The 16,692-nt window shown below is 31.2% G+C and overlaps 1 protein-coding gene across 1 annotated transcript; it reads left to right on the top strand.

Annotated features, from left to right (window-relative positions):
* Positions 1 to 87: 87 nt before the first annotated feature.
* Positions 88 to 15,501, top strand: LOC129220269 (macro domain-containing protein RSc0334-like; the record flags this gene model as incomplete). Its single annotated transcript, XM_054854652.1, is given in 4 exon segments — positions 88 to 204; positions 3,307 to 3,515; positions 5,603 to 5,689; positions 14,719 to 15,501. Coding segments are annotated over 3 exon segments (410 nt in total), but the record flags the coding sequence as incomplete, so codon positions are not given.
* Positions 15,502 to 16,692: the final 1,191 nt, after the last annotated feature.

Genomic DNA, 16,692 nt, shown 5'->3' with positions numbered 1-16,692 from the left:
TAACCGTGTTATACGAGGGACACCTGTATTCATATGTCTTCATTCATATGTAATATTTTTAAAAATTTATTTGTTCATTTTCAATAGTTGATGGTGCTATTCATAGAGCTGCTGGACCAATGCTTTTAGAAGAATGTATCACTCTGAATGGGTGCTCCACTGGTGATGCTAAAATTACTGGTGGTTATCGACTTCCTGCAAATTGTAAGTTTTTAAGTCAGCCTTGCAAGAAGTAAAGTATGCCTATGCATAAATTTCTGAACAGTAATGATCAGATGCATGCCTAAAATTTTCTATGTTTAACTTTTGAAGTTTCATACCTTGTGAAAAATTTGGCAAACGTTCACTCTAGTAACATCATGACCTAGGTCAGAGGTTCTCAAACTCCAGACCTCCGTGGACCCCCCACCCCCCTCCTTCCTCTGGCTCGAGCAAAAAAAAACACGTTGGTACAGTTAAATCTATTTTTTTCTGATACATTTTTACACTTTTTTTATTTAAATTTATTTATTCATTGTTCTGTATATTTTTCAGAGCTCTAGTCTGGTTTTCATTGTTTACATTATTATTTTGAGTTATGGAAGTAAAATTCTGTCTGAAATCCAATTAGGAATAAAAATGTTATCACGAAATTTCTACAAGTTTACTAATGAAAATGAAATTTTTGAAGTTAGTGAACAAAACACTGTTAACCTAGTTTAAGTGTGTTAATTTTTCACATGAGTTGTATTTTTATGGCGTATTAGAATTTCAATTATTAACTATGGATATAAATGGATGGTCTTGAAAATTTTGAACAAAAATTTCATTTAAAGTATAATATCCTACCTGAAAAAATGTACCTCAATGTTTGCGTTTTACTTAATATAGTTTTGTAACAGTATGAACTTCGTCATGTACACAGAATTAATGTGTGTTCAATTCCGAGTTCCGAGAGGGGGGGGGGGGAGGACTGCTGTGTCTTCATGTAGTTAAGCGTCATAGGTTCTCCTCCAAAATAAAATCATGGCTATAATACTGGTTCCTTAATCTACTTTTACTAGCTATTTGTTTTATTTTTTATTAATTATTTTATGCACTCTGTTTGCATAAAGTATGAGAAATTTGGATATGTTTTTACTACTTTATTTTTTGTATTTGCAAAAATTAAGAAATTTCGTGGCTCATTAAAGTTTTTTTCCATGTATTTTCAGCGTATAGAAACTTATTATTAGTTCTTACTGCTTCATTGAAAGGTCAAAAAATGTTCCATTATTTAACGTGTTTTCCCTTAAAATCACTCCTAAATTTTTTCTTGTTGCTCTTACATCCTTCTACATTCTGACCAAAAGGATTAAAAAAGTATAACCTGATTTTTTTTTTTTTTTCAATTAATGTTAAACGATTTACTCTAATAGTTTGACCTTTCATATGATCTTGAATAAATATTTACTTGCTTGCATGAAAAAATTACATGTTAAATACGTAGTTTAATGGTCATTATTTGGCAGTTTTGATAAGGTTGCAGTTATGTTTTTATTTTGGAGACTTTAAACTGCTCTTTGACCTGACCTGCAAACATGCTTTCTTTTATTTTTTCTTTTTCTTTCTTTTTTTTTTTTGTTTTACTTTTTAAACTATTTACTACTAAAGAAATGTTACATAAAAGATATAAAGATACATAAAATACATAACTAGTTTGTCTTAATGACAGGTACAGAACTTATTTTCTTCTGCTCTAAGGCTGATACAAAAATATTTTTTTCCACTTCTAGTCAAACAAATAAATAAATTTAAATGCTCCAATATCTACAAACTGTTAGGAAATATTTCAGAAATAATTTAGTTTTGCAGATCTTGAATCAAAAATAAATTCAACTCTGCTGTAGCTCCTGAAATACACACAAGAAATGTATTGAGTGAAAATTTAAAGTTATAAAGATATTACACATTTAGTATTGTATGCAGTGGCGGCCATTCAATGGGGGGGGGGGGGGGGCAAGAGGGAGCAACCTCTCCTCCTCACTTTTTTGGTTTTTTTGTTTCTTTTATTTTCCAATTAAAGAACAAAAACTAAAAATTATAAAAAAGCAGAAATGTCAAAATTTTCAGAACATAATTATTTGTTTTACTTAGTATAAATGTTTACAAAGCATCATTTAGCAAAAACAATAACTTTTATTTTATGTATTTGTTGTTTAGATATTAGTAAATCAATTGTTTTACTTAAACAAGCCATACTTGTTTAATGAAATTATTACCAAGTGTTTGTGATACCTCAAAGTGCTTTGGGGTAAATAATGCAAGTCTAATTCATATCTGAGTTTCTTCTGGGAAAGTTATTGCGTACAGTCAACCCTCGTTTATCGCTGTTAATTCGTTCCAGACTTTACCGGGATAACTGAATTTCCGCGAAGTAGGATTCTGTATATATTTTTCTAATTAGACAGCATAAAACTTATTTACGGCAATTTAAGTAGGTTTTCATCACAGTTAGAGCCCCCTATACATAAAACAGCATCCTCAACCACCATTACATTTCTATTGCTTAATATATTGCACAAAATATGAAAAACTAGAAAAAACCGCGATGTAGGGAAGCCGCGAAAGTCGAAGCGCGAAGTAGCGAGGGACGACTGTACATAATTTATCAAAATCTTAAGAAAGACAGAAGTTAAGTTGTTAGATTTTTATCAATTACCTCTCATCTGCTCTTAAAACCTGCACAAACAAAATTTTGTACTATTTGTTTTCTCTTTTTTTTTTTTTTTTTGGATGTTACTGAAAGTCTTATAGCTTTTAGTTGTTTTTTTTTTTTTAATTTTTTTGTCTCCCCCCCCCCCTCCCTCCCCACACACACTTTTCAGTCCCAATTGCTGCCTCTGATTATATGTGACCTGTTCTGACTTAGTTGTTGTTGGAACATGGAGAAACTCTCTCATTGAGTTTGCTATTCCGATGTCTGAAGATTTACACAAAGCAAACATTGAGGCAGTTCTTCAAGCACCACTTTTATTGTACACATTAGCTGTGAAAATTGTGCACACGCTTTGATACAACCCTTGTCACTTTTACTTTGCAAGAAAATTAATGTTGTGATTCTTAAATAACTAAATAGTAAAACAGTAACACATTTAGTTTTTGAAAAAAAAAAACTCAATTTTCTTTGAAGAAACCTGGACTTGAAGAAATTGTTTACTTTCTCCTGAACAATATTTTGAAATGCAAATCCTTACTTTTTAAAATTAAATTTTTGCCTTTGATACTAATTATCTATTTTCTGTTTGTTTCCAAATAATTAATTCTTTTATTTAAATGGTATTTTAGATGTTATTCATACAGTTGGTCCAATAGGAGAAAAGCCAGATTTGTTAGAAAAATGTTATCGGAGCTGTCTAGATGTTGCAAAATCAAATGGAATCAGGACAATTGCATTTCCTTGCATATCCACTGGTATTTATGGGTATCCAAATAAAAATGCTGCCAATGTCGTTCTTCGAACTGTGCGAGACTATCTAGAGAAAAATTCCTCTTGTGTAAGTTCTAAAGCTCTTAAGATTTTCCCAGGATATCATTTTTATTCTTAAATGAGGATTCTTTATAATAGGATGACAAAAAGAAAAACTTTTTGTTGAATGTCTTTGCATACATAAGCTCACATTTTTTTTTTTTTTTTGCATTGAAAAAAGAAAGGTTCCTTGTAACTGTAAAGCATTTATCTGCCTTTTTTTTTTTTTGAAAGTTTTTACTTTTGCAGTGTGTTTGATTTTATATTAAAATGAAAGACATTTCATTTGTTTCAAATTATTAAATTATTTCCAAATTTTCTGGCATAAGTAAAAAATCAAGAAAACTTATTGGGAAAACTGTTTCACAACTCCCCCCCTATTTATCTCTTATTTTGCTCTCTTACAAAATGCTCAAAATGTTGTATTTGAGAAAAAAAAGAAGAAAAAAAAAACACTAATTATGGCTTAGATTTTCATTTGACTCTCCCACGAATTTGCGTTGAGTAGTTTTACAACATTTTTACACATCATACGTACAAATTAATATAATGACAACAGAAATATTCTCTTTTGACCATGTCTGAGTAATTATCATAAGCACATGCAGGTGTATGTACCTTTATCTCGTAACTAAAAACCAATATGCCGTAGAACAAGAGTTTGAACTATGGGGCCTGAACCAGCTTAAAACAGGGTTGGCTTTTTGCCAGCAGAAACTAGTTTTTGCTGTGCCAGTGGTAGAAACTGGTTATAACCGGTAAAAACCGGCAGAAAGTGGCAAAAACTTAAAAGTGTCTTAAATACTCAATTAATCACTAAATGATATTTGTAAATGTAAAATAAAAAAAATTAAACTTCATTTCATCATTTTAAAAAATAAAATCCTAGCCATTGATTTAGTTCAAAAAGTGAACTTTTCAATTGCAGATGCTGGTAATATTTGGATGAATCTAACAAAGGAAGAAAAATCATATTGGTGCTTAGGAAAGAGGAGTGACATACAGAATTAATCAGGCATTAATGGTTGTAATTTGCTCGCTTATATGCTTCATCTAAACTGCTTGTGATTGAAATTAACTTATGCTTCAGGAAGAAAGTGCCAGAATTTTACTTGCCAATGTTAACATAGATTTTGTACCTAATGTCACAGCTTTGCAAAAAAAAATAGGCCACCTTTCTCAAAACTTATTCTTCCCCTCAAATTTTTACCATTACCCCAGTTACTAGTTGGTCCAGTTAAAAAAAATATACAATAGAGGAAAATTTCACGAACATTGCTTGTTCCTTGATGCATTGCCTGCTAGCTCTCCTGCTCGAAGAATATTCTAAAACTTCTCATTTGTACACATTAAATTGAAAAACTGTTTAGATTTTAGAAACCAAGTTTTCTAAGGGGCAACTGCAGAGTCTGAACAATGTAACATTTGATTTTGAATTGCGATAATGTTGTAATTAAATTGTACTTTGGTTAACAACTAAACTATTGATTATTTATTAGGCATGAAAGGAAGTAGTGTGTAACGAATAAATACCTTTGTGCTTGAAAATTAAATGATTCAGTTAACCAACATTTTGATGCACAAAAATTGCAAATTAATGCAGACACGTGTTCTGCTGTTACAAGGAACACCTTTTTCAATGTAAAGAAGCGTGAGCTTTTGGATGAAAAGTCATTCAAGGAACGGTCTGATGAAAAGTCCTTCCTCGGATGACTTTTCATCCAAAAGCTTACACTTCTTTGCATTGAAAAAGGTGTACCTTGTTACAACAAAACATGTGTATGCATTGATTTGCAATTTTTGTGCATCAAAACTTTGGTTGATTTTTTCATTTAAGTAGTGTGTAGTCCACTCCAAATTTTTATTTTGGTAAAAGTGGGAAATATGCATCAATAAAAATGAGCTGAACAGAAATGCTAACTTATACCTTTGTACTAGTGCCTCAGTTACAATCTGTGCGTATTTCTAAATCCAGTACTGTTAAGCATAATACAATGATAGCAATGTTGTCTAGCAACATTCAATTTTAAATAGTTAATATTTATTTTTGTGTGGACTGTGAAATTCATTATTCCCAAAATATGTAAGGCATAATTTTTTCTAATTTGTTTTTAGTTTGATCGAGTCATATTTTGCCTCTTCCTTGAAGTAGACATTGAGCTCTACAACTCACTTATGCCTCATTATTTTCCAAAATAGAAGGTAAGGTTTTTTTTTTTTTTTTGTGAAATTATGAATTTTTTTTGTGGGAATTACTTTTATAGTTGAAGAATCTATGGGTTTCTTAAACTGTTATATAAATATTCCTGTAATGTCAGATTTTAGAAACGATTGTGTCACATTTTGCATTGTTCAAGACAGACAGTGGCAAATACAAGGGAAGGGTCATGGGGTTAAACATCTTTATTTTTGTTGATTTTGAAGTTTTCATCTATAACCAATTTCTAGACTGAAGAAAGATGCTACAAATAAAATAGTGAATAATTTTTTAGAAAAATAGTATTTTGTTTTTAATCATTTAAGAGTCTACTGGAAGATGAATGTAAATGTTATAGTTCGTTGGTGGTTAATTTTTCTATGATTTATAACTGAAAATTTTTCAATTTTGAACTAGCATTCTTCTTATTCCTAGGTTATGAAAAATTATTCCATCTTTTCATTTTGTTCCTCCTGCTTTTTGGTTTTGTAAGGTTAGCAGACTTGCACTAAAGTTTCTCAGATCCTGTGGTGTATCAAACTCCGCTATCGTAATCGTAGTGACGTCGATGCCCTCTGATGTCACTGGGGGAAAACAATCTCTCAGAACAGAGCAGATTGCAACGGACTCGGGAGATGTGCGCATTGGTGACATACTCTGTTTTGTACATAGTATTATGTATACAGGGGTGTTCCGTTTTAACCTGCAAGACCTTTATTTTCGCAACCGTTAGTCCCAGGTGCGTACTTCCAGTTGCAAAAATGTTCAAAATTAGATGCAGAGTTAAGATATTGAAAGTTTGCAGCAAAAATAAAAATGAGTCAAAAAATACAGAATTTAACTTTTATACGGGCCCCAGGTCCCCTAACTTATTCTTTAGGGAAATAATCTCTATTAAAAGTTATTACAAACACAAGAAACTTGACATTGTGCAAACATTTGTGCTCAGGGATATATTTCAGTTTAAAGTTTTAAGGGACCATACAAAAGAGGAGATTGGAACTTACCGCCCTTTCAGAAGAATGACAGGCCGTTTAAGTTAGAAAAACAAGGTATTCATATTTTTCATTGCTATTCAAAAATAAGTGCAAATGTTATGCCGTGATAACGCAAAAACACACGACAAAACCTCGAACAACTTGAAAAATCACACTCTATGTACAGGTATAATTTTAAACACATGTTAACTGCTATATTTCCCCCCAAAAGGCGGTACTGATGGCGAGTGAAAAGTGGTGTAAGTCACAAAACGCTGCGTTTCATATCTTGGTGAGTATTGGTCATACTAATTTCAAACTTTTTGTGTTGGAATTGTTTTTCAATGAATATTATTTCCTTAAATATAAGTTAGATGACATGGGGTCGTATAAAGATTGAAATTTTGTATTTTTTGACTGATTTTTATTTTTACTTCAAACTTTCAATATCTTAACTGTGCATCTGATTTTGAACATTTTGTGCAGTTGGAAGTATACATCTAGGACTAACGGTTGTGAAAATAAAGGTCTTGCAGGTTAAAACGGAAACACCCTGTACAGCTAATCTAAAAAGAAGTGTAGTAATGTACGTTAGAATTTGGGATTGTAGGTACCAATTCGACTGGGACAAGTAGGACACATCAACAGTTTCAGAAAATGTTTGACAAATTAAAGAAATCTTTGGAACATGAATTCATCTTACATAATTAAAAACTGAGCGTATGTACCTATTTATGTATCTATCTATCTATGTCTGAGTTACTTCTCCCAAACGCCTGTGAAGTGACCATCAAACTAGGTACGATAGATTCATATGTTTTCTCTCTTTATGTTTGGCTATTTTACATAATCCCCCGATAATAATTAGCGGAGATATCAATTAAAAACTCTTAATTAGAATACAAAGATTTGAACATAAAATACCTATTTTTTGAAGGCTTTCCTCCATTTAAATCATTATTCAGGGCTTCATCTCAACTTTCCATAACATTGCTTTTATTGACATTTGTAGCGTAAAGAAAATCGTTGAGAAAAAAGATCTGTTGCCATTTTTTTTTCTTCAATATGAACAAATAAAATTCTGGGTTTTGTTTTGAAGCTTTTCTTGTAATCTGGAGATTTAAGATATTTTCTTTTTGATCATTTTTCCAGAATCGGCTGCAATATTTTAATATATATGTATATATATATATTTTTTTTTTTTTCAAGCGTGATTGCTGAATATGCATCACTTGACATAACTTTTATTTTCGAGGTAGACCGTGCAATCCTTGCAGTGCGGCTAGTATATTATACTACTGTTTGACCACGGATTGTATGGAATTGGCAAACATCCAGTTAAGGCGACTCCATCTGAATGAGGGGAAAAATTAAAATTTTATGCACGTATTCCGCTCATTTGAATGAGACTCTGCTTAATTTAAAGGGTAACATACATCTGCAAAATCTGCCATCCCTGAAAACTAATAGATGCTTCCATTTCCGTGTGTAAACCGGATGTTTGACTTTCCATACAATCCGTAGTTAGACAGTAGCTGCGGTCCACCTCGAAAATAAAAGTTACGTCAAGTGACGCGAGTTCAACACTCAGGCTTGAAACAAAAAAAAAGTCAGTGAAATTTTGCGGCAGATTGCGGAAAACCCCCAAAAAATAGACATTTTAAATCCCCCGAATTACAGGAAAAGCCTCAAAACAAAAACAAGAATTTTACCTCTTCATATTTGAGAAAAAAAATTGACAACAAATCTTTTATCTCAATGGTTTTCTTCACGCTATACATTTTAATAAAAGCATTGTTGCAGAAAGTTGAGATGAAGCACTGAATAATAATTTGAATGGAGGAAAGCCTTCGAAAAATAGGGATTTTATTTTGAAATCTAAGAGTCATAATTAATAGCTTTTAATTGATATCTCCGCTAATTATTACCGGAAGATTTTGTTAAATAACCAAACATAAAAACGGGAAGATGACGAATTCATCGATACCTGGTTCGATGGTCAGTTCACTGTCGTTCGGGAGAAGAAGCTTGGACATACATAGATACATAGATACGCTCAGTTTTTAACCCTCCTGGCGGCGAGCCCGAATATATTCGGAATTATTTTTATATTAAAAACGGCAGGCTACGAATATGTTCGGAAACTTTTTCGTACTGAAAACGGCAAGCTACGAATATATTCGTGGCGGCATTTTTCGCTTCCCCCTTAAGTCACTCTAGCGTGTAATAGGAGGTGTGGTAGACTCTCCTTCAATTTGAATGGGAGGCGTGTTGCTGTCTGGCGTTGATGGGACCCAACGTAGCTTCTCTCAAAATATCACTACAATGAATGACTCTTTTAAGTACTTTTAACGTTATTTTGTTATTTTATTTAAAACATACGCACGTGTATTTAAGTACAACGTTATTTAATTAGGAAAATAGGCATCATAAAACCTGAATGTGTATTAAAGGGGATGGGGGAGGGGGGAGGAATATATATACATACACAATTATAAAATCTTAGGTGTCAGGTACAACTCTTCCGTCACATATAATATTTTCTCAGTTTATCGCTTTAACCGTAACTGGGCTTGGCTATGTATCATTTTGCGATAAAAAACTTAAATTTTCAGTCTAAAATTAGAATCTAATTCTATAACTAGTAGTTCTGAAATAATAACAATATTAATAATAAAGAAAAACTAAAACTGGAAATTAAACAGAGGAAAAACAAAGGCCTTACTTATAATTATACGAAAGGTACATATCTTCTGCATATAATGAAAACATCATATAGTTAAAGATTCGATCGAATTTTTCTTAATCATTTTAGAATGATTTCTGAACCTAATTGGTAACTAATGACTAATTATTTCTTTTCGATGCGAGCCAGTTTATTTTTTTTTCAAAGCATGGGTCAGACGTGAAAAAAATGATGTTTAGAAATTTTTTTTTAAATGTTACTAACTCAAAAATCGAAATTTTTACAAGAGGCGTATATTACTTTACATGTCAAGTATCACAATTTTAAAGACAAAAAAAAAAAAGCTAAAAATAACTAAAACTCGTTTTTGATAAAGTAATATTTTCCTAATCAATGATTGAAGTGAGAGCATTTGAAAAATTCTTCGTTTGAGAAATTATAATTTTATAAACATTTCAATCTCTGTTTTTCGAATTTCCATTTATTCATGAAAAAGAACACTATTGAATCATAAAATTTTGCACATATTATATTAGCATCAAGAAATAAATTATATGCAGTAAAGAATGAGCGACGTTAATAATAAAATATTTAAAACCATACAGCATCCAACATTCATTTGAATTTTGGTGTCTTGAATTCAAGTGACATTTTTCCTAATCACGAATTTTGATAGCAGCCTACTCGTTGGGTTTCTTACTTCTACAAATGGAATAAAAATGGCCAAGAAATTTGCACCCGTCATATTATGAATGGTGGTTTTCTAGCATAAGTAATACGAGGCGTATCAATTTTAAAAAAATGGTGATTTGTATGCGGTAGTAAAAAATTAAGATTTTATGGCTGACATCCACGAGTACACTTGCCATAAAGATTATTTACAGCAGATAAATTTATACAGTTTTATTTCTTGTCAATCTTAAATGATGGGAATTAGCAATCCGCAAATTTTATATGATGAACTTTTGCAGTTTAATTTCATCTATATGGGTGGGTTCTTTTCTTTCGGTAAAAAAGTAATTTTACACACACACAAAAAAAAAAAATTAATGTAAACTCTATTTGATTCAATCCCTGAACAAAAAAAAAAAAAGAATAAAATCAAGCAGCAGACAATTCGTAACTATGACGACGAAAATTTTGCACTCTAAAATAAATTTTAAAAACAGCCGTCGCGGTAGTAATCTGAAAAAATCAGAGAAAGATCAACATTGATCACATGAGGATAGTAAGCAATTCGTGATTGTTTCATAAAAGATGCTGTTAAAAATTGCAATATTGAAGAAAAAAAGTCAAACACCTATTTAAAAAAAAGACAATGAAAATTATAAAAAATAAACAAATGAATTCAATTTAACTTCATTGGTATAGGAAACTCTTTTCATAGGTATGATTTACAGAATAATCCTTCAAAATTACTGCTAAGCATATAAAGTTAAATAATGAAAAAAAAAAAACATCTAATTCGCTTGCAATTATCAAAAAAAAAAAAAAGAAAGAAAGAAAGAAAGAAAGCATTTACAATTATCGTATATAAATATTTAAAATAAATTAAGAAGTGTACCAATATACAATCAAGAAAAAAAAAAAAAACAGAGAATATAGTTTTAAAAACGGTAAGTCTCTTATACTAAAGCCTCCTCTCCTACTTATAGATTCCCGAATGCATAGTTTGTTATTAGTTGAATGTTTCTACAATACATGACAAAAGTAGATGCATGCAACCTAATCCATCAATAGCACTCAAGTTGTAAGCCTGAACCACATGCGCATTTTCTATTAAACTAATCACAATGTCCCGTTTCCTGTCAGTTTTTTTCCTTTATTCTGGTGCATTTAAAAGAATCACAAGGACCTGCTCTGTCACTTAATGATTTGCTTACAATGATTTGATAGTGAACAACTTTCCCCCAAGCATCCATTTCATTGTAGCAGAAGCATTCATTTAAATTTGAAATGGTCTAACTAAAGTATTGAATGAAGACATCCTATGCGTAGAAAGAAGGCACGCTTGGAAGAAACCATACTTTGAACACAAAATCAAACAATTATCCCTTATCTGTCATTAAACCGATGTTTGATTATATAGCACTAAAATTTTCATACGCATTATTCGATCTCTGGCTTTGATTATCAAAAATATTCATAAAAGCGAGCATTGCAAAACATACACTTAAAGAAACATACATATGAAAAATGGCTTTAAAATAAAATGAAAATACTTATCATTGAGCAATAATTTTAATCTTAGCATTATTTATTACTTAAGTATTCCTAATTATATTTGAATATGAACAATAAGAGATTTTGAGATAATATTTCAATAACAATTTTAAATGCTCGACTTAGATCAAAAATGACAGAACATCAAAAAAAAAAAAAAAAAACTCATAAAAATGAGGCAATAGTTTAACTTTCTGAAATGCAAATAAATTAATTACATGTAATAAAAAAGTAGCTTGGAATTTAAGAAAAAACATATCCTAAACGAAGGTAGGACTCAAGCTTCAAAATGTACTCAAAGAAGAAAAAGGATCTAAAAATAAAAAATATCTAAGTGAGACCATTGAAAAAAGAAAAAAAAAACATAGTAGTTTTGCGTTCGACCTATGTTCTTTTTAGCCCTTACGGTTTATTATCCAAGAGCTTTGGAACACACACAAAAGCGCTCTTTAACATATAATTCTTAAAGCATTTTTATTAAAAGTGCACTGCTGGCTGCTTTCGTTTGAGAACATAAGCTGTTTCTTCAAAATCAAGTTCGACTTTTCATTCCAATTTTGAACAACTGGAAATAGCCGCTCAATTCAACTATGATTAGTGCCAAAGGCGTTAGAAGAATGAAATATTTAAAAAGTAGGATTTCTAACGCGCGTCTGGTGAAAAATATATAACATCATTAAATCGAATGAAAACTGACATTAAATCATAATCACTCTCTGATATTCTTATATTCAAACTAGAGTTTACATTATGTTAGATTTATCACAATTGTGCCATTCCGCAGCTGCCTTTTTATACATAATATATTTTTAATTTACTTGCAGAGCCCGATCATTCTGATAGTGGACATGGAGCTTATTTGTATTTCAGGGCCCCCTAAAGCCCGACTAAGATTTTTAAAGACACGGGGCATGAAATTCATTCTGCCCCCCCCCCCCCCCCCCGGCCTCCCTATATTTCCGCTTATTCTGAAGCTATAGCTATAAAATATTTCGATACTTGCGTATTAACACAACCATGCTAAATTTGGTGGTAAACTTTTAATCACAACGTTCAAAAAGTAGAAAAGTTATAGTATACGATAATTATATAATATGAGGTTAAACTTTGTCAGTTTAAAGTAAATATCAAAGGTATTATGATATAACTTTTAATGGTAAGTACAGCCTAAACTTGGAGTGGTTTTGAGATTTGCAAATAGATCAATTTTTTAAGGGGAATTTTTATCAACAAATAAAGAGATTTTTTCCTCGTCTTTGCATTTGCGAAAATATCAATGATAACATTGTACTCTAGATTTTGAGTGAAATCATTATTTTTATTTAGCATGATAAATTACGGATATTTTTCCACCCTCCCCTGATATGTAAGAGGAGAGGCCTGTGCCCTGCATGTCCCTGCGGTAATCAGGCTCTGTTTACTTGATTAAAGAATAGGCTCTTTGGAATGCCGAAACACCTGTCTGCTGCTTTTATTACTATTTTTTCATTTTTAACATCACTTATCGCATTATTATTTCACTTATCGCACGAATGAAAACATTTTATTTATAATGTGATGGTTTTTGTTTTCTGTAATTTAGTTTCTTTACGAGTGAAAACTAACATGAATATTTTCCAAAAACTTCTAGCTGCATAAAAAAAAAACGTGAAGTTTCACAACGTTTGAATTTAAGGTTATATATTAAGGTTATATATATGTAAGGTTATATACCCTTTTTTACATTTTATTTACTTTTTGTTGTCAAAATTAAGTTTTTAAAAACGTATAGTGTAAAAAGCCATTTGAAGGCCTTAAAAATTAATCGCGCTAGCTCATAAAATAAGCTGCCAAGACATTACGTATTATGTGAGTATGTAGTGTGGTTACTCACACAATTTTTTAGACCAATTTTATGATCATTTTGAAGATACTAGTGAAATGTATGGAATAAAGTTAAAAGAGTGCCGGTATTAGGATAAGAGCATTATCCAGGACAGGACAGCATAAAAAGATATTTCTGATCTTTTCAAAGAGACTATTAGACAAAAGGTTACTCAAAACAGTCAAACATTGGAAACTTTCTGAATGGAACAAAAAAAAACTTGATTTATTAAAAATAACTAATGAATATTATTCTTTTGTCAGTTGTTTGAGGTATTTCAGAGAAGTTAGTCATCAAATGTTTTTAATTTAAGCCAGTTAAAGTCTAGTTAAAGATATTAAAGTTAAAAAAAAAGTCACTTATATGGTATAAATAAACCTAATGGACAGAAATTAAAGTCATATTTGTTCTCAATACATAAATATATGTACGATTAGTTCAATAAAATGTTGCGTCAAAATATGTGCTCCCTTGTCTCATTATTTAGGAGATATACATTCTAATTTAGAAGAAAAACGAACTATCCTTATGCTTTCAAATAAGATCCATATTATGTCCCCTTTTTTGTTGAACTAACAGGTTTTAAGTTGCAACTAGGAGGGAAACTACATTCCACACATTCTCTTTTGTACTAGCTTTGATGAGCAGGTAGGCTGTCGCTCAGTGTCACGCGTCCCTAATGAAGCAGAAGGAAATCCCCACCCACTGCGGATTACGAGGGGGGTAAAATTCGTTTGAGAAAAGACTGACTCTTTATGGGTCCACCTAGTATTTCGGTGGTGACACAAATCAGAAATTCTAGAAAAACATGGCTGCCGCTTGGAAGGTTAATTATATAAGATAAGTTGTGTGAATTTTAATGCATCAAAAGAGAGCATGATACTTTTCAAACTGTACAGTCATATGCATTTGGTCATTGTCACTACAATGTTACTTTTACGATGTCACTTTGTTACTTTTAATCCCAACTTAAAACTACAACTTTAAATAATTTTAGCACCTACCTCTTAGCCAGTTTTTAAGTCTAAGATTGGTGTACTTTGCATTTAATTGTGGGTTCAAAACATAATCCAAATGAAAAGAAACCGTGCTAAATTATAAATTCAGGATTTTGTTGTGAACAGTCGAGAAGTTTAGACTATGTTGTAACTAATTAATAAATATCTAACGTAATGATTCAATTTAAAAGAGGATAAAATGATAATTGGCAATTTTCTAATTAATTATACAAAATGGTGTGTGTTTTTCTCTCAAAAAAAAATGTTTTGCTTAATTATGTTACAGGTGATGTCTAAGTAATTGTCATTGCTGAATTTCCAGTGCTTAGTTTTTGGCTCATCTGATGCGTTCTTTTTCTGCGTATTGCTAGATTCTTTAATTGAATTGATGCATTTAAACGAAATGGAGTACCTAGAAGCAAAGGGGTGTAAGTGACAAAAATAAAACGGTTTGAGATAACTAGTACAAATAGTTCAAAAAACTTTTATCTGTTTTGCAACAAGAGATGGTAATAGTAGTCCTGGACACTGCTGCTACACAATATGATGTAGAAAAGCTTTTCAATGAAGGCTAGCAACAAGTTGAACTTTGCAGGCATTTCACTCAAAACTTAAGATTCTTACATCCTTTTGCTTTTCGGTGCCTCAAATGTAATAAATTAAGAGTTTAGTGTACAAATGATATACAATATAATTCCATTATGATGATTTATAAGCAGTTCTTTGTGCACTAAATATATTTTGTTTTGCTCTTTTTTTACATGATAGTTTCTTGCACTCTTCATTACGCCTTATATGATCTCAAATAAAAAATTAATCTAAAGGAAAATGTTTTTAAAATTTAGTTTTTATCAGAGTTTTTATCATTCAAAAATATTTTTAAAACCTGAAAAAGTACCTTTTCTGTCATAAGTGAATTCTGCTCTGTTATTTTTTTTAATGATCTTTCAAATAATTTTCTGTTATTCTTTAATTTCTGCAGTTTTTATGCTTTGTGATTCTGTGCATTTTATTGTGAATTGTTTGCTTATTTTTTCTTTTTAAGAAATAAAGGTATTGAAATATTTTAGCTGTTGAGCATTCTCTTTTTGAACAGAGTTTTAATAAGCATTTTGAAATTTTCATTTTCCAGCTATTCTATTTTTCGTTGAATCTTATACGAAAGATTTTGAAATATACTGTAGAAATTTTTCTGTGTTCATATCTAAACATTTACTAACATAGTAAATAATCTTTATACGACAGCTAAAATGAAAGGAATCCCTAAAACAAGAGACAGTTGTAATTGATTTCCAAAATGAAGAAATAGAAAACTATTGCAAGACAATATGGTTAACCTTGTATATAAAAGCCTATTCTCTGGAGTTCTTTTCCTTTTAGACATTCCGCCATCAAAATTAGTAATGATAAACTATTTTGTAAATCAGATGTGTTTAAATAATGTGCAAAACTTACCCACACTACAATAAATCACCAGGTGTATAGAAAATTCCAGATGCAGAGAACACACATTGCATAATGGAAATTTTGGAAAGCTTGCAAAAGGTCCTTAATGAACTGGTTAGTACTCACAAAAACATTCTTAAATATTAATTAACTGTACCCGCACGGCTTTGCCCGTAGTAGAAAATCAAAAAGTCATTTGGTTCGCCTGTATATTACAAATAATAGAGGGTGAGTTTTCTTTGTATTTGGTATCAAACTAGTATTTCCAGCCTATAGTTGAAACATTTGAAGAACACGGGAATCCTTTCGAAGTTGACGAGTTAGCTACAGTAAGCAGCAAAAGAATTATTCTTTAGGAAGAAAGATGTCTCCGATTTCAGATATGTCTCTGAGAGATTCTCTGATGTCAGCGCAAGCAATCGGAATAAGCCAATTCAATACATTTGTAGAAGATCGCTTGGTGTTAAGAAAATTATCCATACATGATGTTATTAAAAGAAACAATCTGTTCCTGATAAGCAGCAAAAAAAAAAAAAAAATCTGTTATGTCCAAAGACAAGCAAAATATTGTTGATTTGAGGATGGACAACACTCTTTTTGCTGAGCTATGTTGCCTGCGAAGCAAGGCAAATGGATGTGAAAGAATTTTTTCCCATGAAAACAGCTTGTGTCCGCCTTCTATATCCAACCTTGGCAAACTTAGGAAACCAAGTAATAAGTCCGACATAGTTTCTTGTACCGTCCAATCTACTGGACTGGATTTGAAGGCTATTCTGGAACCAAATGCTTCTTCTATGATCATTCATGGGACTGC

Source organism: Uloborus diversus, chromosome 4 (assembly GCF_026930045.1).
Source record: "Uloborus diversus isolate 005 chromosome 4, Udiv.v.3.1, whole genome shotgun sequence".
NCBI lineage: Eukaryota > Metazoa > Arthropoda > Arachnida > Araneae > Uloboridae > Uloborus > Uloborus diversus.
This window is presented reverse-complemented; position numbering and strand designations above follow the sequence as displayed.